Source organism: Lytechinus pictus, chromosome 16 (assembly GCF_037042905.1).
Source record: "Lytechinus pictus isolate F3 Inbred chromosome 16, Lp3.0, whole genome shotgun sequence".
In the NCBI taxonomy this organism is placed as follows: domain Eukaryota; kingdom Metazoa; phylum Echinodermata; class Echinoidea; order Temnopleuroida; family Toxopneustidae; genus Lytechinus; species Lytechinus pictus.
In genome coordinates, this window is record NC_087260.1 from 15,869,951 (window position 1) to 15,895,976 (window position 26,026).

General features: G+C 35.1%; 1 protein-coding gene across 1 annotated transcript; it reads right to left on the minus strand.

The window, feature by feature from the left end:
• Positions 1-4,620: 4,620 nt before the first annotated feature.
• Positions 4,621-17,390, minus strand: LOC129278463 (histone demethylase UTY-like). Its single transcript, XM_054914610.2, has 5 exons — positions 17,117-17,390; positions 16,924-16,990; positions 8,538-8,643; positions 7,375-7,424; positions 4,621-5,736 (listed from the first exon to the last, which is right to left on the minus strand). Exons 1-5 carry the CDS (start codon positions 17,197-17,199, stop codon positions 5,674-5,676), a joined length of 369 nt encoding a protein of 122 aa, XP_054770585.1. The 5' UTR covers positions 17,200-17,390; the 3' UTR covers positions 4,621-5,673.
• Between the last annotated feature and the right edge of the window lie 8,636 nt (positions 17,391-26,026).

Consider the following 26,026-nt stretch of genomic DNA (forward strand, 5'->3'; position numbering starts at 1 on the left):
GTCCCATTCGGCCGGGGTCCAGGACCCGCCCAAGGGCCCTGGAAGCTCTAGGGTTCTAAATGGTCTCTGATGCAATCTGAGCCTATTTTAGGGATCATTTTCCCCAAAATTTAGTTCAAGTTTTGGGCATTTTTTTATGTTGCAGAGCCTCAACTTACAATTAATTCATGAAAAATATTTATGTCTTGATGAAGTCTACAAGAACATAATTAAACAATACATTGTGCTTTACCAGCGACATCGATTTTGCGAAAATAATCCGAGAGAAACGTTCCACTATTGTCTTTGTTCTCCAACCACTTCCACTGGAATTTGTTCTTGATTCCACTGTCTATTTGCTTAATGTTGGTTCCTCTTTCAACATCCATACTTGTTGAAAAATTGTTATTAAATCCACAATCGAAACGGAGAATCAGCTCAGAATAACAACGTGAATTGAACGGGAGTGCGAAAACACCGTGTACGGCCGGTGTAGGCATACTCATCACGCAGCGAACGCATAGCCATGCAGCCCATGCCACTTATCGTTGTTTTAGCTTATACGGCGCGTATCATTCATTAGTGAATATTTGCGCCGTATTGGTATTACACTAGACTCAAATACAGTCGTTTTCTCAAAATTCAAAGTTACGTTCACAATCCATACGCGTTATAATGTACGGCGATCAGTCAACACCAATCACATACATACAGTGCAGTCTTGCGTAATGCGACCATATACACACACACGCACAAAAAAGCCTTGATTAAAACTGACAGGCTCGTACGAGTCTATCCATTATATCACAGGATTTTTTCTTGCACAATAGCTTAGGTATATATAACGGCCGTACGGAGCATAGACTTCTCATTGAACGGCCGGATCTGGCCATAGACAGTTCTGTCCGGCCTGAGAAAACTCGACCAGCCGGAACTTAAGGTCGGAAAAATGAAAAAGCCGGAATTCCGGCTAAAGCCTGAACTCTGGCATACCTGTCTATTCAACTCGGCTAACGCCTCGTTGAATAGAGCATCTTTCTTTCACCTTATGCGAAATCTCACACCATCGCACTCATGCCTATTTGTATACTATTCCATATTTTTGTATGTCCTAAAACAGTTCTGATGTAAAGAATATGAACTTTGAATTTTATTAACCAAGTTTTGTAAATTCATAAGAAAAAAAAATCATGTTTAAACAGCTGTCTGATTAAAATAAAATATCTAGCTTTTATTCTCTTTTGTTCTTTCCAAACACTAAATTTGTAAAATGAGTTCAAAATGCAATTTTGTATAAAAGATTAAAACATTACTAAGAGAAGGCACTATTATAATTCAAATTTTCACAAGGAATCATCTCTTTTAAGATTGTAATAATAGATGATCCTCATAATTTACATTGACCCTTTTTAAAAGTTTTAGATCTAAAATCAATAATATATATGACAAATGTCAATGTGAATTAAAATGTCACAATTTAATCTGTTTATTTCATTTTTGGAGGTTATACTCTGTTATCAATTTAGAATACATTGTCAATGCTCAGTGGCTGTTTAAAATCAATTATTTCAATGATTGATTAAATACATGTAAGTGCCTTCCACTGATTTAATTTCAAATTGCTCAATTCAATCATATTTTTTATTCATGTTAACAATCTTACCAGCTCTGTTATTACCTATATAGCATTGTTTTGTGAATCATATTCTGAAAATCCACTGTCGTCATGCTTTGTACATATAGATATGTTTTGTCACTTTTGTGAAGCTGTATTTTCATTTTTTCTATTTTCTTATTATTTGTGAATTCATGTATATTGTATACTTCATACATTCAAGCCATTGACAGAATGTGTATAATTTATATCTAGATATATATGTTACAGTAAAACATTAATGAATGCTGACTTCTGAAAGTGAAAAAGGTGTAGCTTTACACTGTCACTGTAATAGGGGTGCAGGAATAAATTACAGATTATAGACTATCCAGTGTTGAGTATTGAAATAAGTTTTGATTAAACAGTGAATTCTTTGTAAAATATAAACTATAGAATTAGAAATATGTAACTCCCCCCCAAAAAAATATATATATACAGGTGTATATATGCACTGTATTTTTTGTATATCTAAACTGAAAATCTTATTTGACTTTTCTCAACAGTAAAATTTAGGCCCAAGTCATTTTGATAGGCCTTAGTAATTTTGTAAAATTTTATAAATGGGCATCGCATGTACATGTATATAGGCGAGAGGGGGACAAAAACAAAATCCCCATAAGTGGCTGAAATTTCACATCTTTACATCCATGAAATGCCCATCTATTTTCTTATTTCCTTGAAATTATTTTAGTTTATTTGGAGACTATTAAAAAAATTAGGAATATTTTCTTCTTTCTTGACTCAGAAAGATCAATTTCAGTAGATCTCACACTGGACATGTGGGACAAGAAGCCATTTCCTTGTGAAGCAAATTCAATTACAATTGGGTGGAATTCTGATAACCATGGTTTAGAAAAATTTGGGTTGATAGAACACACTTTTATGGAGTGCCAGTTGTCAACATATATGTATTCACTAAGTAAAAAATCATTATTATCTTGCTGCAAATAAATTGTCATATAATTACTCGACTTGTGAAATAGGAAAAGGAAAAAAACAAAAAGTGGAAGCGCCGTGGTGTAGCGGTTCTGAGTCTGGTTCTGACTCTTGCCTTGTAATCAGAGGGTCGTGTGTTCGAATCCCACCATGGCCTAGCGTTCTTTGGCAAGGCGTCAATCCACAATTTGCCACTCTCCACCCAGGTGTTTAATGGGTACCCGGTAGGATGTGAAAACCTAATATGTAGTATGCCTAGCAATCGAGTCTTGGAACTCTTGTTGGAATGCTCCCCAGGGAGTGGAGAAGGTGCATACATTGTATGCGGGCATGCAAGGATCCGATGACCGGGGTAATAATATATCTGTAAAGCGCTTAGAGACGTCGTTCCGATGTGTTAAGCGCTATATAAATGCAGATTTTTATCATTTGTTACTAAAAAATATGAATTTTAATATATTAATTAATACATTATAATTGCCACAAATATACAAGAAATATTATGAAACCCAGCATTCTATAGAAGTGTGGTTTCAATATTAGTTCAGACTAGGATTACACCTAGGTTTAATCAGAATACCACCCCCTTGTCATTCTGATATAGACTTCAAAAATGTATTTTAAGCTTATTAACAAGCTAAGAATAAATTATAGAATCATTGAGTTTAAACATATTTATGCTTTGGGGGTTATTTTCTAGTCTTGAAAAAAAATTCGACTTGAGAAAAAAATCAATCACACTGAAGATCGCCAACAGAGACAGGTTAAACATGTGGGAAATTGCATTAACATTGCTTGTAAGAACACCAGACATCACAATCAAATTTATTTTTATGTTTGTTTTGCTAATTTCTCAGCAATTACACCATTTCTTCCAGAATAATTCGTCACATATTTTTAATTTTGATATATGTCCTGACCTGTAGACGCCATGTGGTCATTTGATTGGACCCTGTGCAAACTCATTTTCAAATCTTTACAACTAGCATTTATCTTTATCTTTATTAAAGAAGAGTAAAAAAAACTAGCCAATGTAGTTCTGCTTGATACACTTTTTTTCTAGGGCAATAAGCTGACCTTGGTGTAGTATCAGTTTCAGACTCAGTACATTTTTTTTTCAAGAATAAAGATATAACACTAGCTTCACTCAGACTCACAACAATTGGGAATCACTATTGTGTCACTTTAGGATATTAAATAAAAACTATATAATAAATGCAATGCTCCTTCAATGCGACATAAAAAAATATAAAAAATGACTTTGAAACATATAAACTATTCTGTGGAGAATAATCATTCATAATATGATTCTCTTATATTTTTTCTGCTTTAAATTCAGCACAGACTTCCCCTTTAATATCAAATCAACAAATAAATTTCCTGAAATGACAGGGAAATTAAATAACATGAGAATAGCATAAAGAATAAAAATATTAAAATAAAACATGTCCATTCAATCAAGACTAAAGCAACAGCCAAAAGCTTTTTCGAAGGCAGAACGAACACAAAGAGATTTTTCATTCTCAACTCAACAGGAAACCAAAATTGGAACTGGCCAGGAATGATCTACAGAGGGCTCACTCCACAAATGCTACCACAAACAATGCAGTGCCAATGAAAACAACTGTAAGCTGTAATCAGACATGTATGTTGATTTATTATTAGAGGCATGTCAAATGAGAATTTGATTGTTTGTTTAATGGTAACCATGGTAATAAAGAAATTCCTTTCTTCATAGGATTAAAATGTATGATTTGTAAAGTTATTTATGTTCTTTAACTGCTCATTGACCCCAATTTAATACAGTTCTAAGCAACAGCATATCTTCATAAGGATTTTTTTTTTATTAAGGGTTATATGTTTTTGACAATTGGGCAAATGGCTAGCTTCCCATTTTATATTGTTTCAATGTTTTTTTTTTTAATAAAGTAATGTTTCAGCCTATTTTCAACAAATATTTATTTAATATAGTGCAGACAAACTGGACACTCACGTTTCCAACTCTATAATTCTCTCAATTCTTTTTTCTCTCTCTCTCTTTCTTCTTTCCTTCATTATGCCCTTAAGCACTCTGTATCTGGCTTTTTAATACTACATTATAAATAAGTATCATTATTATGAATGATATTAAGACCAGTTAATACTCAAAGAAACTGTTCAATTTTCCAGCACTCTTCATAATTCAATGTACACACACACTCTAAAACACATACTGAATTATACCCAAGATGATGCTGAAATCGCAAATACACATAATCTAGCAAATCTAGTCCCTCATATTTCATCCAAACATTTCTTCAAAGATGAACACACATATGGAAAAAAGATCAAACTCTCTACCAGGTTAAACATGGAAACCCCCCCCCAAAAAAAATAAACAAATAAAAAAAAAATAATAATAATAATCAAAGGAATAAATAAATCACAACATATACAGACAAGTCAGCAAAAATGAAATCAAAATAATTTCATCACAATAATACACAAAAATAAATTCCATTAAAGGAGAATGAAACTCTTGGAGCAAGTTAGCTTTTGTGAAAGCAGAAAAATCAAAAAATAAGATCAACAAAAGTTTGAGTAAAATAGGACTAGCAATAGTAGAGTTATGAGCATTTGAATGTCGAGATCACTAATGCTATGGAGATCCTCCCATTGGCAATGCGACCAAGATCTATGATGTCACAGATGAACAACTCTCCCCTTTTGGACACTGAAAATATACCCCAAAACATCTCTTTTTGCTCATTCTAATCATACGACAAACGATTCATCAATGATATAATGTTGTGAAACCTCTGTACTTGTCCTTGTGATAGACTCTATAAAAGTGAGAATATAAGTGAAATAAGTACTAAAGTAATGAGGGAGTTGTACGTGTGTGACATCACAGATCTTGGTCGCATTGCCAATGGGAGGATCTACATGGCATTAGTGATCTCAATATTCAAATGCTCATAACTTTCTTATTATTCATTCAATCTTCCTCAAACTTTCAACAATATGTTTCTTTGATTTTTCTCTTTGATATGGATTCAGCTGGTTTCGAGGGTTTCATTATCCTTTGATCACAAAGCAGCACAGAATATAACATGTCGGACTTACCACTGGTAGGCGCTGAAATGGAAGTAAACCATACCAAGCCCATACAGAAAGGTTGCATCCTACAATGAGAAAAGGAATTAAAAAAAAACCTTTTGGTAAATATGATCTCCTGGGATTGGAATCTAGAATTCACTGAGATGTCATAATGTAGTTTCAATCATGCATTTATAAATTCAAGTAATTGGTTATTTGTTGGTTTTTTTAGGATCAATATCTAGAAAGAAAAAAATTATGATAAAGAGAGCAGTAACTATTGAACTTATGATGCACAAAATAAATAGGGAACGTACAATTTATATTAAAAATGCAATCACCTTCACACTACTTGTGTAAGTTACAAAGCTATTTTAAGTGTCTGTAGAACTAATAAATTGGTCAATTTATATTTTCTTAGCACAATAATACATCTACAATAAATTATTGCATACCTTTTTTATTTAATTTTTTCCTTGATAAATATTTAGCAGTGACTTTTACCTGCATTTAGCAGGAAATGAATTACAGTTGCTACATTTATCATATGGCCCGCACTTTCTTTTAATACTACAGACGGATCAATTGTCAATGTCATTGCAGTTCATCAATGGATAATTCCTCACACTGAGAACTACAAGGTCCAAGATTCAAATCCCATGCCATATCCCTTGCTTCATTTTGTAAGACACAACTATTATAATCACTCTCATCCCAGACATTTTTTTAGATATTAGGGGGAAAAAATACATTGCTATATTGTCTCCTTCTCTAGCTGGTATAATAATAAAGAGCTTTTGTTTTGAACATTGGATGGTTCAATGAAGGTTGACAACGATATATGTGCCATCGGGTGTTAAAAGTGTTTCCATCCCACCAATAAATTGTTCACAATTTTAGGAAACGACGTACACTTTTCGTCAAATTGAGAAGGTATTATGGGACGTGTGTAATGTCCTTTTCAGCACAACTCTGATTCATCAGTTATTAAAACAGTCATAAGAACTGGGCCCCATCTTACAAAGAGTTACGATTGATCCGATCGATCGCAACTATGGACAGCCAGCAATGTCAACATATATAATTCATGTTTGTTCAAAGTATTTTCTAGCTATGATGCATATTCATGCATTCATTGTTTTCTTGAAAAATTCACTGTGCTTCTCTTTGTTTACAAAGGACATTGTGCAAATTTCCTGAAGAAAATATTTATGACACTGATGGATTTCCATAGAGTTACGATTGATTGGATCAATCGTAACTCTTTGTAAGATGGGGCCCAGGAGTACTGATGAAACCTTAGTTGACACATGCACAGACAGATCAATTGTAAATTTTTAATTTATAAAACTAGAGCTTATTAGAGTTGAAGGTAGCGTTTCATGAAAGGACCTGTCAGACGTTTTATCTGACCAGTACTGTTTTACCCGACAGTTACCATAGTAACAGTGCCTCTCAGCCAACCAGAATCAAGGAAAGTTGTTAGATCTGACAACTTGTCGGATGAAAATGATGATGAAACACTCCCCTGAATACGTGCTTCAATCTTTTTGCTCGTATCTCTTTTTATATTTCTGAGGTTTTTTTGTGTGTGTCCTTTTCATCCCAACTGAATGGGCACTCATGCCCCTGGTGCCTCTGCCTTCCCCCCCCCCCCCCCCCCACCTGACCTCCCCTATATATGCCCGGGCTGGCAGAAGTCTTCAGCTGGTTTTATCCCTTACCTTCCAGTATTCGCTATCCAACGTGAAGAACTTCTGATAGGCTGACAGAGCTGTGAATAAACGAGGAAATGTTGGTTTAAAAAAATTATTTTAAAAAAAAAGAAGAGTTATTTCCTTGCTCCAACATGCAAATTAAACACAAATGCCAATTATAGTAATAACAGTATTTCTTCTTCCTGATAAGAATCGAGAAGAATCAAACAAAATGACCAACCAAATTGTATTTGGATTTAGATTTAGAATTTTTATGATTTTAGATGTGTGCCAAATGATTCTAGCAGAAAATAATACTTGCAGAGTGATAAGCAAAATAGGCATGAAATTTTTGTCTTGCAGACAGGTCTTATTCCAAACATTTCAAGAATACACATGCCCATGTGTTCGTATCTGTGTTGGCAATTTCAGCATACACATTAATAGCTCATTGTGATAAGGTCCCTGCTGTTTTACTTTAATATCCAATAATGGCAATTCTTAACAGCAAACCAAAACTATGGATTCCATGGGAGTTACCATTGGATGGTAAATGTAACATAGTAGAAACTATTCATGCAATAGGGTATAAAACCTACAGGCTCATTTTCTCAAAAGATGTTTCAATGGTACCATGGGACAAAACTATGGACTGTGACAATTTCTTGTATTATTGTTTCAGTCAAGCATCTTTTATAAGATGGTACAAATGCAACCTCTTTTGAGAATACATCCATGGAGGCAAGCCAATTGCATATAATACCATCGCTTTCCAATTAAGAATTTTAAACCTATCGCAATGAAAATGAAACAAAATGAAACAATCTGATAGATGATGGGTCACTTCCAGTACACACCCCTTTACGGTTTTTGCATAGCAATACATCACAAGATAGAATTCTAGTGCAGAGAGAACATACTTATCAGCACTCTGCGATAATCAACACACTGTTTTGATCAATTAAACACCACATATTTCATTTGATTGTACCATCATTCCTAGCTCATTTTATATCCCTGTATGTTTCCAATGATTTCCAGTGCCATAAAGTACTGATTATAATATGAAACTAGTATGTTAAGTGAGACTGTATGAGTTTTGATCGTCACTCGATACGTGATGGGACTGAAATTTGGTCCCACCATGCCTTGTGATTTTGAGAACTGAAACATCTCGAAAGTTCACTGACCTTTGCTGTATTCTCCCAGCAGTAAATGGTAATGTCCCAGCTTGCAGTAGATCTTGGGGTCACTGACCTCCTTCTTCTTGATCTCCTGCTCAAGCTGAGCGATGGCCTGGAGAGAGAGAGAGTAAGAGATGGAGAGAGGGTGAGAGAGGGGGCAGACTGACATAAACAGAGACAGGTAGTTCATATGTTCAATCAAAACATCAGTGGCAAATGCAAATCATGAAGCAAAAGTACTTAAACTTGGAAAAAAGGGGGGCAAATATTGGACAAAAGATGGTGGGAATGAAGAAAACATAGAAAGTAGAAAAAAATAGTGAGGAAGTGAAAGAGGGGAAAGGAGACAGAAAAGGAGAACGGGAAGAGAAGGCAAAGGGGATGGGAGAGCAAATGGAAGATAAAAAGAGAGAGCATGAGAGAGAGAGGGGGAGAAAAGGAGAGAAATCAAGAAAATGTAGAGAGGGAAAATGTAGAGAGGGAAAAGAGTAGGAGAGTGAATACATGTAGATGGAAGCAGACAGACAGTGATTCATATTTATTGATCAGGATCATGTAAAAGCAAACATACATCACTATATGATAAGGGACACTGGGATAGATCCCTGAGCTATTGTGCAATATAATGAACATACATGTAAATTGACCGAGCTGCTGGCCAGTCTCTACCTTTCAATTAAACAAATTATTTACAAATACATGTAGTCTCAATGAGAAATGTACAGTATATAAATAATGCACAAATATTACACAAATCGTGACAAATTTAGCTCAGCACTGCTACAAGTCACATGTAAAAGTACAGTACTCAACACAGAAACGCATGAATGGGGCTCAACACAAATACTCGGCCTCCACATTTCAGCTATTTATGTGAAGAGAAATGCATTGCAGTGGAGTGGTGGACCTGTGTACATTCTTCTGAACTTCAAACAAATTTGAAAGCCCACAATATTTGTTTTAACCTTTCTCACAGCTTGACTTTCTCTTTGAAACCATTAATATTTGCCTCATGTTCTTTTAACAAAGAAAAACACATCCCTGGATCAGGGATCTTCAGCAATGTGAACTTCAGCTACTAAGGTGTATTCACACCAGCTTGAACTACCTGAAAATTATCAAAACTCGTTTGAGCTCCAAAGTACCGACCAAATTCGCTATTATACCCAGCTGCCATAAAATATGCCGGACCATAAGCCTAAGACTTTCGGGTATTTTTGTCTTTGGGTAACCACGGTAATTTTTGGGCGGGAACACAGAAAATCATGTCGCACTGAAATATGACAGGTGGAAAAACCCCGTAGGTGATGTCATCCAGCCACTGCTGCAAGTCAATTTATGAATGAAAATATTATATAGTAAGCATGCGTAGTGCAAGCCTCCCAGTGCCCAACGCAGTATTCCATCAAAATAAGTCTGCAATACTCTGTCACCTCGTACCAAAATCGACCTAGAATTCGACTTTCCTATATGAATTATAAAAGGTATGCCTATTTTCGGAGGATCTGTTTTTTCACCAATACCACAAAGGTAAGCAAATTTTGATTACTTCTTGCTTTTCCGTCAAAATCTTACGAAGTAGCGTTGATATTGCATCGTGTTCATGAGTCTGTAGTATCTATTGCAACGTGCACAAAGTCACTTGATTTCAGGGTTTTGGAGCGTCGTATGCGCCAGCAAATCAAGATCGCGTTACCAATTTCGGTTTATGATGAACTGAAAATGGTAACATGAACGTGATTGGCTGGTGCTTCGTATGCTCAAGATGCAAAAGAAACATGGCGACAATTGAGCGATCTCAGTCACATCATCACTTCAGAAACTTATAGATTTATGGATATTTCGAAGGTAAATGGTGAGATTCAAAATGAGATTTGTGTACTTTTGTGATGAGTTACAATCATGTCCTACATGTGTACATTACGCAATACAAATCATATTATACTGGTAAAGCAATTTTCGGGTATCAGGTATTGATTTTTCAATTCGGGTACCCGAGGCTTCCGGGCGGAACCCGGGTACCCAGGTTTTAGTCCCAGCCCCACTGGACCAAGTAAATATTTAATCAAGTTTCTTTTTTTATTATTTCAAAATTTGCTATTGTCAGGTATAATTTAAAGGGGAATCCAACCCAAATAAAAACTTGTTTTTATAAGGAAAAGAAAAATCAGACAAGTTGATAGGTGAAAGTTTGAACAATATTGAACAAACAACAAGAAAGTTATGAATTTTTTAAAGTTGTAAATATTGGTAATCACTATACCCATGGAGACTTCAAATTGGCCACATATGGGACATCATAGTGATGTAAGGCAAGGACTACTCTTCCATGTACTCCAATACATATTATGGCTAAAATGTCATTTTTCCCAAAAGTTTTATTTCAAATTATATTTTTCTTTCATGAGGACATAAAACAATATTCTACCTGGGTTACATTTAGATTACTGCCCTAGGGGAATGGGTACTTAGGAGAAAAATCACAAATCCCTGATAATAAAGTACATGGCCTATGGGAAAGTTGTCCTTGCCCCTTGTTATAATTTACTTACCCAGTTGCCAATTTGAAATCTACATAGTATTAGTGATCTCAATTTTAAAGCAGCTATAACTTTCTTGTTGCTTGTCCGATTTCTTTCAAACTTTCACCATTCTTTTTAATTTATTTTTCTCCTTCCCAACACAACATTTAATGGCCAAGGCTGGATTCCCCTTTAAATGGAACTACTGTAATGAATTTCTAATTGAAAACATATAATTAGGCATCAAGGACGGGATCGAAACCCATGCCAGTATTCATGTGAGTCCAAAAAAATTGACACCTCACAAATCCCCAATTTAAGAAAAAAAATATGTCATGACAGTCATGAACACATAATCATTATATATGACTGGAAAGATTATCTTCTCCCAAATAATTTGATACCATATTTATATGGTATGTGTTAATGCTTGGATGATAAGGAGGTATTCTTTGCAGTGATGTAAATTTCGATTTGCACCAAAGTAAGGCATGAATGCAATGAATGAACCCCAGATGCCAATGATGTCCTAATCGTACATAAGTAAACATATTTGCAAATCCCTTTTCAATCAAAATCAACTTGAGAATCGATACTGAAAAGTGGTCATTGAGCAATTATAAAGTAAATGACTGAAAAAGAGTTTTAAAATGGATTTTAGTGCAACTCTTGTAGGATTATGACATCTGAATTCATTCATTAAAGTCATGCCTTACTTTGGCGCAAATCAAAATTTACATCACTGCAAAGAATAGAACTTAACCTCAATGCCTTGCACTCAACCAAAACAATTGATAAATCAGGCAATTGCCAAAATCAAGGGTTCTTTAATGCTTTATACCTCCGCATCATTCTATATTTTTTTCATATTCTGAGGGATTCTTGTAAATTCGAGGACTGCTGCCTGCTGGGTACATTAGCTAATAAAGCCATATTACCCTCATTTCACACACACTACTTGCCAGAAAAAGATCTCACATTGTACTTTAAATGGACTTGCAACAAAACATCTGCATTCCTTCATGTATATAATAAAGAATGTATTTATCTTCTCCCCTTGTATGCCTTTTCTCAAAAGTTCTCCCGTTTGCTTTCACAAATTCACACCGCCATAAAGCAAATATCCGATGTAGGCGAAATTATCAGACATCCCTTCAAAAGTTCTCATAGTTATGGGCCTTCCAATAATGGGATATTGCAACAACAAAAAATCCCCCCCAGAAAAAATGCTTTTACAATTTACACCAACAAATACTCAGTTATTTCACTTAAATGGGTTGGTGTAAACACCTCTAATACATGTCAACCAAGCGATGCAGACCTGACCCAGATATGTCCCTTTCACGCCAACGTAAACAAGTCCAATTTTCACAAAAAGACAAACAGGAGTTTGCTCTGGGCCCTAAGAAACTTAACGACAATGTACTCTCTGCACTGCATACCTGAACAATTTGAGCAATCATTAATTTTTCTTTTACAATAGGTCTGTTTAGTGCGTTTCTCATAATGCCGCTTTTTGGACTTAAAGGCAGTTAAGAAACTCTGTCTAGGGCCCCCATATCATAAAGGTTTACAATCAATGTCAATGCAAACGACCAATCAAAATCATAGTGGCATGCACTTTGTTCAAAACACCAACCAGGAACCAATGAGGATGGTTCTTTCTTAATCTTTCATATATTCAAATCATCGCAAACCTTTTTTAATCAGAATCATCATTCCAGTTACACTAAGGAGTTACTTACTGCCCTTTCACACATTAAAAAAAAAATCATAATTTGAATAATGATTCCACTGAAAAATAAGGCTAATTTTGACAAATTTTTAGCACATGTGAAACCAAACTTGAACATGATTAGAATCACGAACACTAATCACAATCACGAATTCAAATTCTACTCCGGAGATGAATTCCAGTTAAGTTTCACTCAAATTACAGTACGAATTCTGCGTGAAAGGCTTGACCTCCAAAACATCTTTAGGGGGTGGAGCTTACGTGACCTTTCAAGCACTTCCGTAGATAATACAATTGTCATGCACTCATCATAGTTTGTATTTGCCATGCAGTGCTTTGATTGACAAGTCACCAAGGACACATAACACCTTCGTTCGGGAATTCGAATTCAAATCAGTTTTCGAGTGAGCTTGTGAAAGGTCCGATGATTTTAAAGACGAATTTTGCAAGATTCATGTGTGATAAGGCCCTTTATGTAGGTCAAATAAGCATCCCCTTTCACCATTCATACTATGTACATCAAGATATAGATCTACCTTAGATAAATTTGCATCATTAAAAAAATATGTGGTCCAGAAAATTTTAAGCCAAATCAAATTATTTTCAGTACAAAGGCTATTTTTCCTATTTCTGTTCATTTCAAACTTGAATTTTAGTTGAACCCAATATGATTTATGGGGGTCCTTTTAATATTCTATAGGGCCAACTTATTTACATTTTTGTAGCAAATCACCCCTAAGCTCCCCTATTCTTATCAACGATTAGGACTATTAAATTTTCTATTAAAAACATGATTCAGAATATGTGTTTTATTTGGACCTATTAACACAAAGATAAGGATTGATGAATTCATTTAACTGATTTTATGATTGATGATAGTATTATGCCCAATCAAAAGTTACAAATATTACTACAAAATTAAACACTGAGCTTTGTAATACAGTCCTGAGCCAAACTCTTAATCCCCTTGATTTTGCAACATTAATAGCTAAATCTTGATTTTTCCCAGATATAATACCATAATCTATTATGATAATAGATTTCCCTATTCTCCACTACACATGAATTTTATGAAATAAATGTGAAATTAATATAGGCCTACATTTAAGTCATAAAACTTTGTTTGATTCTTGAACAAAGAGATTAATAAAAATGCAATGTTCTGCAACAATATGTGTTCTCTATAAATATACATTAAGGCAAAGACAAGACTCGAGTAGAATTATCAATAACGAATAGGTCAGTAAACAGTGATTTGAATTGACTAAAAGTTTTAATATTTTTTAATGAACATAAAAAAGTGGATCATAAAATTGCCCTAAAGATATAGGTTTAACTGTGTTTTCCAATGTACACGTAATTCTGGCCATTCAAAATATATACAAAAAGAGTTTGTTACAATGATTCTGTAATTGACACAGGGTTCTTTGACAAGTTGTGGTGAGGGGGTGGCACCGGATATGACGCAAATTTAGATTTGCGACAGATCTTCTCTGAACTTGTGTGAACCCGCTCAGAATTTAATTGTGACATGCTTAACAGTTTTTTAATTATTTTAAGATAAAATTATTTTACAGAGAAATCAAGACAGTCCCTCTACATGTATGTCCCTGTGCATATTTGTACACTTGAGAGTGTGACTCAGACTGATTTGACTGTGCGCCCACAGAAATGAGTAGGACTCTGTGCATGACTAGTCATTCAAAAAAATGAAAGTTTCAAAAATGATATGCACATCCCTCTAATCCACATGCAACATCATTCAGAAACAAAACGAGAATAGCAACTTTGATGTGTTGACACTTGGCTTGTTTATCAGATTTGCTGCTTTACTTAACTGAATCATATTTTTCAGTCTGTACATCCATCCATTTTTAATTAACGTCTCTTACTGTGGAATTTGTACAAATATGCACAGCACTTGAAGTCATACTGGAATGGACATGAATATGAATTGACAGGTCAGAGTATTCCGTTGTGGCATTCATGCAGTGTTCAGAGCGTACGTACGATAATGCTTGGTCTACCTTGGTGATTGGTCAAAAAGAATCACATGACATGCAAATTTTCTTGCGCAATCCAGGGTATCACTATCGCAAAAAGGTGTGCAATGAAAAATAACATTGCAAGCTTCAGCGTCACCAGTGCTACTGTTATTAGACCAACTCAGAGTTATCAAGTTTTTTTTTCTTCTGATGCCCGAAAAGTGATAAATCCCTGAACCCAAGCTCTGATGTCAAATTATTCAACATTATTACTAAATTATAAATAAGATTGTACTTGTCAAAACTATCCAAAACTAAATTATATGCTAACTAAATAAACCCCTTTGTAAATCTACACATTCTTTTCAAGATCTATCATTTCAAATATTAGCCAAAGTAAACCAAATACAGTACAACTTTCTTACACACACAAATAATTTACAGTGCTTAGACTTAGTCTTTTCTCTAGATTAGATAGACATTATTTTTGTAGAGTGCCATCAGATGATGTGGTAAGCATTGAAAACCTGAACCATGTACCAGTTGATACTTATGACTCACGTTTGCTTAGGTCTGAGGATTAGTTTTGCCCAGCTGATTTTGTTCGTAAAAGAAAGAGACATGAACTTAGCATAATTACAATTATGGAAAGCTAAAAAAAACCCACTTATTGATACAAAAAGTAAGAAGCCACTTTCTAATTAGACATTTCATTTTCCTTGTTTAGTGTTTTTCTTTATATTCAGTATTCTTTTTCAAATTAACTTTCATGTTTGGAGGTTTTCTTTTTTTATTTCTTGCACAATATTGACAGGCAGGCTCAAGAGGAATCATTTTTGGGTGTTTATTGCTCATTTATAGTGATTAAATGAAATGACCAGAACAAGACTCAATCCTCTTTTCAAATACAAAGTCTATGTTTGTAATTAAAAAAAAAACAATGAAAATTATTAATATTTACACTTATTATAGGTTTTTATAAATCTGTTTACAACTATTTTTTTTATTTATACCAATGTGACGTTTAAATCAATGCAAAACTAAGACATAGCCCAAGATACCATGTAGATCGCAAGAGGTGGTTTTAATATTGACATTTTCTTTCTTCTTCATCAAATTCTATGGGGAGCAAGAAACAAATAGTGACTTTCACTTACAATTTGTTACAAGCTACTGGATTCTTGCATCTGATTCGCTCAGAGAAATTCTGTCACTGAAAATCACTGACAAACTACTTTGTGGAACACTCCCCGCCTCCCTATGGTCTATGCCTTGAGGGCTGCACTTCATTTTTCTTCAAACAGGAATAAACAATGAATGTGGCAGAGGTGACGGACATTAAGCTCAATTTAAAACCCAATTAAGATTTACTGAGTTTGAATTATTAATATTAATGTAGTTTATGTGCCTGCCTTCATAGCAAACTAGGATATTTTCAATTGCCCTTTTTTTTTTCAATTTGACTTGAGAAAAAATTCCTTTAACTTTGTCTTTGAGAGGCAAGTTTCAGATTTTTTTTCATTGCATTCGCAAAATTTGCAAGTATAACTGCAGCTGTGGCCGCGCATACCATACTTGCGATTGAAATGTATTCGTATGGTATCGGCAGTGAATAATTGACATGTCCTTGTGACTTCTCACATAAAACCAGGGCTGAGAATACGAGTTGCAGAATGTGTCATGACCAGTTGGCATACAATAGTCCTTCTTCTGAAACCCAGCTCAGTGTTAATAAGAGCTTGGTTCAGTAACCTTTGCTGTGTCACACACTAAAAACCAACATTGAACTTAATAAAATCACCCACTGCCAATGGATCATTCCTTCTCTTTTCATTCATTTTTTTTCAATTAATCAGCTCTCACGTTAGATCTAGAATCTAACATTAGTAAATTGACTAGATTCTAAATGAAATATTGATTATTTCATTATTTCATTTGTCAATTTACTATTATTAGATTCAAGAAAAAAATGTTAATGTGGAGCTTTGCCTAAGCCTCCTCTTAAAAGTGACTCTCATTTATTTTCCTACACGCAGGACTAAGCAATCTCAACACACACAAAGTTCTGCATTAGCCAGTGGCAAGGGCGTTTATGTGTGCACATTCGCGCCGGGTTCGTTTTGTCAGTCATATCATTTTGATCCACATACCTTATTCAACATGGCCTTTTTCTGGGCTCCCTCTTCCCCTTCCGTCGTCATGAATCCAAATAGTCGGCTGAAATAAAAGTAAAAATAATTTATGAACGAAAATTTTTCATTCAAAGTGAATTTAAGTATCGAAAAACAAAATTATTTTCAATTTCACGAAATGGTCCCGGTTGCGTTACGTTAGCTCACTCACCTATCGTAGGCAGTTGACAAATCTACTTCAGCGGGAATGGGAGCATTCGAAGTCATGACTTCTCCCACTTGTTCGGACATCATTTTCCAACATTCTAGCTCAAAATATTCAATATCTACATTTCCAGAATCACCGGAGAAGCTGGAACATGTTGAAAATCGAGCACTTTGCTAATTAGGAACAGTCGATTCGGGTTGAAGTTGAAAAACCTTCGTACGGGATACGGTACACACACTGTTCCACAACTCCCCGACCATTATCCACGCTCGTACTTGCTCGATCAAAGACGTTTGCAACGCCCGTGTGTATTGGCTGGTCATCAGTCACATGACCGGTCTTTTGCAGAGTGGATCTTGTTTACCAGTGCGAATTTCTTTTTCTTTTTTTTTTTCTCTCATTTTACAAAAGTATTTTTCAAAGAAATTGATTTCTACGTTTAGGCCTTCTTCACACCAATAGGCAACTGTTTTCCTTCTTTTCGTACAATTTAGTTGCTCAAGCAAATTTTAAATATCATGAAACAAAGTAGATCAAGCCAAAATTGGCTCAAAGTAACTGTATGCGGTTACGTAATTAGCATGTGGCATATCTGTATCCGTTCTCGCAAGGTTTCCTTTGTTTACAAACAAAGGGTGTGACTGGCTGATATAGGGGCGCATTTCCGCCCCTCTCAGCTCCCGGAACCTCGGAGCCGCCATTACAATTAACCCAATGGAAAGGATTCTTTTCTAAAAAGCATAATAATACTTGATCTTCAACATGTTCAATAGGCCTGATTGTAATTATTATGTCATTGTTGAACTGACGCTATATATATCGACTATAAAGGTACCTGGAGTTCTCAATAAAATATGAACGGTCAAAAGCATCTCCGATTTATTATTATTATTATTTGTAGTAGTAGTAGTAGTATTTTATTGTTGTATAGATAGATAATTAATAGATAGATAGATAGATAGATAGATAGATAGATAGATAGATAGATAGATAGATAGATAGATAGATAGAAAGATAGATAGATAATGTAGATAGATAGATAGATAGATAATGTAGATAGATAGATAGATAGATAGATAGATAAATAGATAGATAGATAGATAGATAGATAGATAGATAGATAGATAGCTAGATAGATAGATAGATAGATAGATAGATAGATAGATAGATAGATAGATAGATAGATAGAAAGATAGATAGATAATGTAGATAGATAGATAGATAGATAATGTAGATAGATAATGTAGATAGATAGATAGATAGATAAATAGATAGATAGATAGATAGATAGATAGATAGATAGATAGATAGATAGATAGATAGATAGATAGATAGATAGATAGTTAGATATATAGATAGATAGATAGATAGATAGATAGATAGATAGATAGATAGATAGATAGATAGATAGATAGATAGATAGATAGATATATAGATAGATAGATAGGTATAGGTAGGTAGGTAGGTAGATAGATAGATAGATAGATAGATAGATAGATAGATAGATAGATAGATAGATAGATAGATAGATAGATAGATAGATAGATAGATAGATAGATAGATAGATAGATAGATAGATAGATAGATAGATAGATAGATAGATATAGATATATATATAGATAGATAGGGATACATACATAAATGGTATTTATCAAAATGAGATCTAATTAGCAGCCAAGGGCTGAATTATACGTGAGTTTGTACAAAGTAAAATGATAATGTACAAATAGATAATTAAACAAATGCATAATATAGGAAAAGGGGTACAAATAGAAAGGTACAAAGAAGTAGTAATGTCCGAATGGAGGATGAGGAGGAGTAGGAGACTAAAACATGGACTCTACTCGGGTCCATGTTTAATATAATAAACATTATTAAAGGACAAGTCCACCCCCAAAAAAAGTTGTTTAAATAAAAAGAGAAAATCCAACAAGCATAACACTGAAAATTTCATCAAAATCGGATGTAAAATAAGAAAGTTGTGACATTTTAAAGTTTCACTTAATTTCACAAAACAGTTATATGCACATCCTGGTCGGTATGCAAATGAGGGAACTGATGACGTAATCCACTCACTATTTCTTTTGTATTCTATTATATAAAATATTCTAATTTTCTCCTCATTGTCAAGCGAAACAACGAATAGTTCCTCCATGAACTTGTGGAATCAGCATTGCTTAATATGGTTCAGTCAAGTTGGTCCTTATTATCAAATCTGTAAAAATGAAAAAGGGTATCATTCAAACAATTATAGAAAACAAAAGAAATAGTGATTGAGGGACATCATCGACCATCTCATTTGCATGTCACTGAGTTGGGCGTATCATTGCTTTGTGAAAAATAAGGGAAAGTTTAAAATTTCATAACTTTCTTATTTTACATCCGATTTTGATGAAATTTTCAGTGTTATGCTCGTTTGATTCTTCTCTATTTATTCTAACCAACATTTTTCTGGGGTGGACTTGACCTTTAACATGATATATGTATTTGAGCAATGAATAAAACATTGATTTGGGTTGGAATTATCTATTGTTATCAATTGTTATAAAATCGTGAGTCCTTCAGTGACATGCATCATCCGTGCATAATATAAGGACCATTATCCAATTTCCAGAATACACTGAGACCGCTGGATAATCTCTACGGATATTGGTAAGTGGAGTGGGATACCATAAATAATTTGTTATAAGATGGCGCACTGCATGCATGAAAGGGTCGTGCTCTAAAATCCAAAGCGATTACAACAAAATGTAGAGTGGACTCCAAAGGGGCGTATGACGGTACAACAAGTTTATTATAAAAGCTACAATGGAGTGGTTCAACTTGATTGGATGACAGCAAATCTACCATGCTCATGGTAAAGAATGCTAGCATTTTTAATTTCCGTCTGCATACATCGGGATAGGCAACTACCTTTTTTTTGTTAGGACCATGTTTCTAATTGCCAACACTTTCTCTTTTTAAACGCCGAACTTATTTAGTGATTTTGATTTGCATTATACAGTGCGTCCCACAAAAAACGAAACCGAGATTTATCGATGATTTATCATAACTTAATCACAAATACAATAGACAAATGACCTACCATTGTAAAGCTTAGAGTCTCCTCTTTCATCTGAAATTACTTAGATTATTTTTCATTCACGCATGGGTGAGCGAAAACAATTTGAAGAGGGGATACCAAAAAGTCATTTGGCGGGCTGTATCTGGGTATCAAAAAGAAAACCACATTTTTAAAAGGTTCAATATCTGCTCTTTAATTTGATACCTCAATAACAGAAAATGGTCGAGAAATAACAAAGTTCTGGTTATTTGAAATAAGGCTTGAATTTCAATAATTTCATAAAATTAAGAGGTTCTACAGGCTAGCGTTCAAACTCATTTGACACTCCGTTTTGTTGACGATCAGTCTTTTGTTAAGCGTGCAATAGCTTATGTGGGAAACCGGTGAAAACACGTTTTTTTAATGAATTTATGGAAATACAAGCATTGTTTCGAGGGAACATAACTTTTTTACTTCTTTACCATTTTTTGTGATTAAGGTATCAAATTAAAGAGCAGATATTGATCTTTTTAGGCATGTGATTTTCTTTTTGAAATTTAGATACCCCCGCCAAATGAGTTTTTGGTATCTTTTCTTCAAATTGTTTTTGCTCACTCATGCGCGAATGGGAAATAATCTAAGTAATATCAGATGAAAGAGGAGATTCTAAGCTTTACATTGGTAGGTCAATTGTCTATTGTATCTGTGATTAAGTTATGATAAATCATCGCTATATCTCGGTTTCGTTTATTCTGGGACGCACTGTATTGTAGTTTTTATTATGTATGATTTTGCAAGTGTTCAGTTCTATTCATTTACATTTTTTACAATACTGTATGTGAATTACCATTATTTCAACAAAAATGAAAATGAATGGAACTATTTTCGTTTTTTTCTTCTTCTTGTTCTTCTTCTTTTTCTTTGTCTTCTTCTCCTCCTCCTCCTCGACATTTTTATTACAAAAACCCAATTTTGTGATAGATTTTGACATAATATTCAGGGAATTATATCATATTTCATCAATTTTTTTTTTTTTTTGGGGGGGGGCGGGCAGGCAAGAGCCAAGCCCCCCAGCTGTAAGCCATTGTTCATCACATGTTTTTCTTCTTTTCCTCCCTTCTTCTTTCTTCATCTTCTCCTTTCTCCCCTTCCATTTCTTTCACTGCTTGTGGGCGATTCCATGCTAGAAAAATCATACATTTTCTTAAAACTATTCAATCTGTCTAAACAAATGAGGAACTTCAAGTTGTTTTGTGGTAATAATAAAGTACTATATTGTGTAGTAATGTAAAAAAAATGACAACCAACAAGCATTATGTTGTCCATAGGTGAAGTTGAGGTGCAAAATGTTCCGTGTTGTACTGATCACATTTCTAAGTCCCGTACGACACACAAAATTTTCACCCATAATTTTTTTGGGGGGGTGATCAGTTTTTCACATGACTACCCACTATAACTTTATTATTGACACAAAAGAGAAATTTTATTGCTCAAGCATTCAGCTAATAGACTAGAAATTGTTGTCAAAATGTCCCGTATACGACACGTCTGAACTGTTACCCTCGGGGCATCGATCATTGAGCAAACACGGAGTGCTAATTAGAAATTGATGGGAGTTTAATTGTAGCATTCGGAAAACAAAACGACGTTTACCCTTCCCGTTGTCAGCGGTTGCTGGGTAGTTATGTAACAATGGTGCAATATTGCTTCTATTTATATTATATGAACACTCCAGGTGAAATCCTAAAAGGAAAGTATGAGTTGGGAAATATTTAGACATAAAAAAGCGGAGACACTTAAGATAAGACTGTCTAATGCAATGTCCATTGTTTCTGAAACCCAAGGGCGGAAATCTCTCCCCAAAGGTAAGGGGACCAGGGGCGGAAATCTCTCCCCAAAGGTAGTGGGACCAGGGGCGGAAATCTCTCCCCAAAGGTAGGGGGGACCAGGAGCGGAAATTTCTCCCCAAAGGTAGGGGGACCAGGGGCTGGAAAATTTGACAAATAATAAACAAACCAAAATTTATCACTACAAATGTCAGGTCATTTCGACCAAAATAAATTTGACAAGCAAAAAAAAAAACCAAAAAAAAAATGGTTATCACCCCAAAATACATGTTTTATTTCGATTTGGAATAATGTATTTCTTTCCATCATAAAAGACCCAAAATATTAGGGGACGTTTGATATTGTGTCCCCCTACTATTTTGGGTAGGGGGACGCGCCCCCCTGCCCCCCTGGGATTTCCGCCCATGCTGAAACCTTCACGTTTTCATAGAACAACAGAAGTCGTTCCATTTCCCACTGATTTTGCTTTTCTAAATAATCCTACCAATTTAATTAATACACTTATTGTTACTTGTATGAAGGTGGGGTTGTTTTTTCAACCTGCCATAATAAATCTAAAATTTACATATTTTTTCACAAATAAGTGAAATGCAGATCACTGGTGGTATGAGAGAACCAATCATGTCATATACTATTTTTGTATTGAAATACCAAATATTTCCTATTTTCCATTCGCCCACCACTCATCCATCCCTCCTTTTTTATGTTAAAGTCATTTATTTTGTCCTTGATCATTTTTCAAAAGATATTATTTTTAACCTTGTCAAAATTAAGATGTGACATAAGTTGCACTGTGTGTTGAAAAAAAAAAACACTCCCAAATGAACATGTATGCACGAGCTGGGCACCAAAAAGTTTGACAAGCAAAAAAGGGGAAAAACAGAGTTTCGTTAAAAAAAGAAGGTGATTTGGGTATAATCTTTACATAGGCCTACAGGGCCTACATCTTGACATTGTAGCAGAAAACTATTGGAGGTGTTCATCACCCCCAAACACCCATAGCATGCTTCCCAGGGAATGCCTCCCCCTTCCTCCACCTCCCTCTCTCTCTCTCCCTCCCCTCCCTCCACCCCCTCTCTCTCTCTCTTAATCATTAGGAACATTAAAATGATTGTATAATTTCGCAAACAATAGCTGTGACGTATGACAAAATCCCGCGAAGGAAGCAATTAAAACAGGACGACACTTCATTGGTAGCTATCGGAAGCTATGCTGGCGATCGCGATTTGATCGGTTGGGCCCTGTCGTCTGCTCGATGCAGAAAGTGGTAAATTTCTTCAAATATCCGGGAGATTTGTTTTTAAGTCGTGTTTGGTAATATGACAATCTACTTCAAGTTGCGAAGGAAAATTAAGAGTAACTGAGAAATACTGTTACCACTGGGGTCCTTGAAAATTCTACTAAGCTGTTCATCATTTTTTTGAACAGTTCACCCTTTCATGAAATAATCTTCATGTGGATTGACAGTTAAAAGACGTCGGAACACTCCATCTGTATTTCAAAAGTAGATGTCTATTGGTTTGAGATAAATCAACTTAATTTTTACATTGATTATTGCTTGCATTTTCTTCTTTATTCTGAGGAACTTTGAAAATACGCAATTCATCACAAGAACGGAAAATTCGGCCTCCTTCTGACCTATCCCGCCTTCCAGGCAAGCAGATATGATGTTGGTAACATCTTCAAGACTTAAAGCGGGGTGCTTTCACATTTTCACAAAGTGAACAGAAAGAAAAGATCTCCTGAACATCAATGGGCCAAATGCTTTATACTTGAAGGACAGGTTTATCTTTCCCTGCCGTCGCGATAAGGATAAAAATATGATATCATGAAAATGATTAGTCGAAGACACGGACTATTTTGACGATCATCAAATGATATATTTTCTGAATAACTTTGAAGACATTGATAAGAAAAATGGAAGGCAATTTGATATACCGTTGGCTCTGTAGGAAGGGATGTTGGTTTCTGGCCGGCTTTCTTATGGTAAGCATTTTTAAAATTTCAAACATACTGTATCTATTTACGTTATATTTATTCATTTATTTATTTATTTATTAATTTGTTTATTTATTCACTCATTTATTTATTTATTTTAATTAATTATTTCTTTGTGGGGGGGGGGTCAATCTATTGACACAAATAAAGCCTATTTGTTGTCTACTATATAGGTATTCAGGTATAGTGGGGGAAATGTATATAACCTTATTATCATGTTTCGTTAGTTCCCCCTTTATACACCCCTAAAAGGAATAGGTTTTTTCCATATTATTTCATTCGAATTCAAGAAAGACATGCTAGAATGGGCAGATGGGGTACTGTGAGTGGACGTAATTTCATCACTTTTTCCCGTTTAAAAAAATCTTTTGAAAAATACTTCGACAAGGGACAGCGGGGTTGCTGTTGTCTATAGTACCACTATAGTGGTTAAGACACTCGTCTTTCAATCAGAGGGACGTGGGTTCAAATCCGAGCCATGGCGTGTTTTCCTTCAACTAGAAATTCGCCCACATTTTGCTGCACTCGACCCAGGTGAGGTGAAAGGGTACCCGGTAGGAAGAAATTCCTCGAACGCTCGATCAAGGTAGCCGTGCTAAAGCCGGGGTAATGGTAATAGCAGGGCCCGCTTGGATAACAGTTTTCGGAACTGAAGTTGCTACCCTGGGTAAATATGTCGTTATTATTATTATTATAATTATTATCATTATTGTCCTCCTAACTTCCAAGAAGAAAGAAGGGTGGGCAAGATACATGATAGTATTAAGGGGCCAAGGGATGGGGGCTAACGACCACTATGCCCCACCCCCGTAAGACTGTAAGTCTAGGTTCATCCTCACTGCAGAAATCACTGCGGTGGTCTGCTATAGAATATACTTTGCGTTATTAAAAGGAAATAGGAGTTCCGCATTAAAGTTAAAATGTGATATAATGTCAGTTTCAGGGACCGCGGAATGGTTTTGAAAGTGGGAGGACTGACCATGAAAAAAAATCACAATCAGATGGTAATTTGTACACAGTTTTGGAAAAAAAAAAAGAGGGGGGCTGAAACCCACCCAGCCCCCCCCCCCCCCCGTTTCCGCGGCCCCATACTTTTTCGGACTCGCCATTCCTAGAGGGAAATAATATGTTTCAGTAGCGTAATGAACCAAAACTTTTCAGGGGGCCTGACATGCTGTATGAGGCAACCCCCCCCCCCAAAAAAAAAAAAGAGCTCCGAACGAGCGTTAAAAAAACTTACCTTTTAAATAGAAAACTCTGATTTTGTGATAGATTTTTTTACATTATATAAGAAAAAGTATCAGGAGGATCCAGCATTGTCCAATATGTGTGTGTGTGTGTGTGTGTGGGGGGGGGGGGGTTTAAACATTTTCAAATTGGCAGGTTGATGAGCTAAAAGCTATTTTGAGGTATAGTTATGAAAACTACAGCTTAAGCACATTTTACCCCTTTTTTTTTGTTAAAAAAGGGCCAAGTGGCCAAACTTCATCCGAGTGCGTAGCGTGAGAAGAAGAATAAAGAAGAAGAACAGGAGGGGGAGGAGGAGGAGGATGAAGAACAAGTTGTTGTAATAGTAGTAGTAGTAGTAGGAGTAGTAGTAGTAGTAGTAGTAGTAGTAGTAGTAGTAGTAGTAGTAGTAGTAGTAGTAGTAGAAGAAGTAGTAGTAGTAGTAGTAGTAGTAGTAGGAGGAGGAGGAGGAGGAGTAGTAGTAGTAGTAGTAGTAGTAGTAGTAGTAGTAGTAGTAGTAGTAGTAGAAGTAGTAAAAGTAGTAGTAGTAGTAGTAGTAGTAGCAGTAGTAGTAGTAGGAGGAGTAGCAGTAGTAGGAGGAGGAGGAGTAGTAGTAGTAGTAGTAGTAGTAGTAGTAGTAGTAATAGTAGTAGTAGTAGTAGTAGTAGTAGTAGTAGTAGTAGTAGTAGTAGTAGTAGTAGTAGTAGTAGTAGTAGTAGTAGTAGTAGTAGTATAATCCTCCTCATCATCACTGTATTGCTTTCTTTTGTGTGCTATACACTGCTATTACATTTTCGA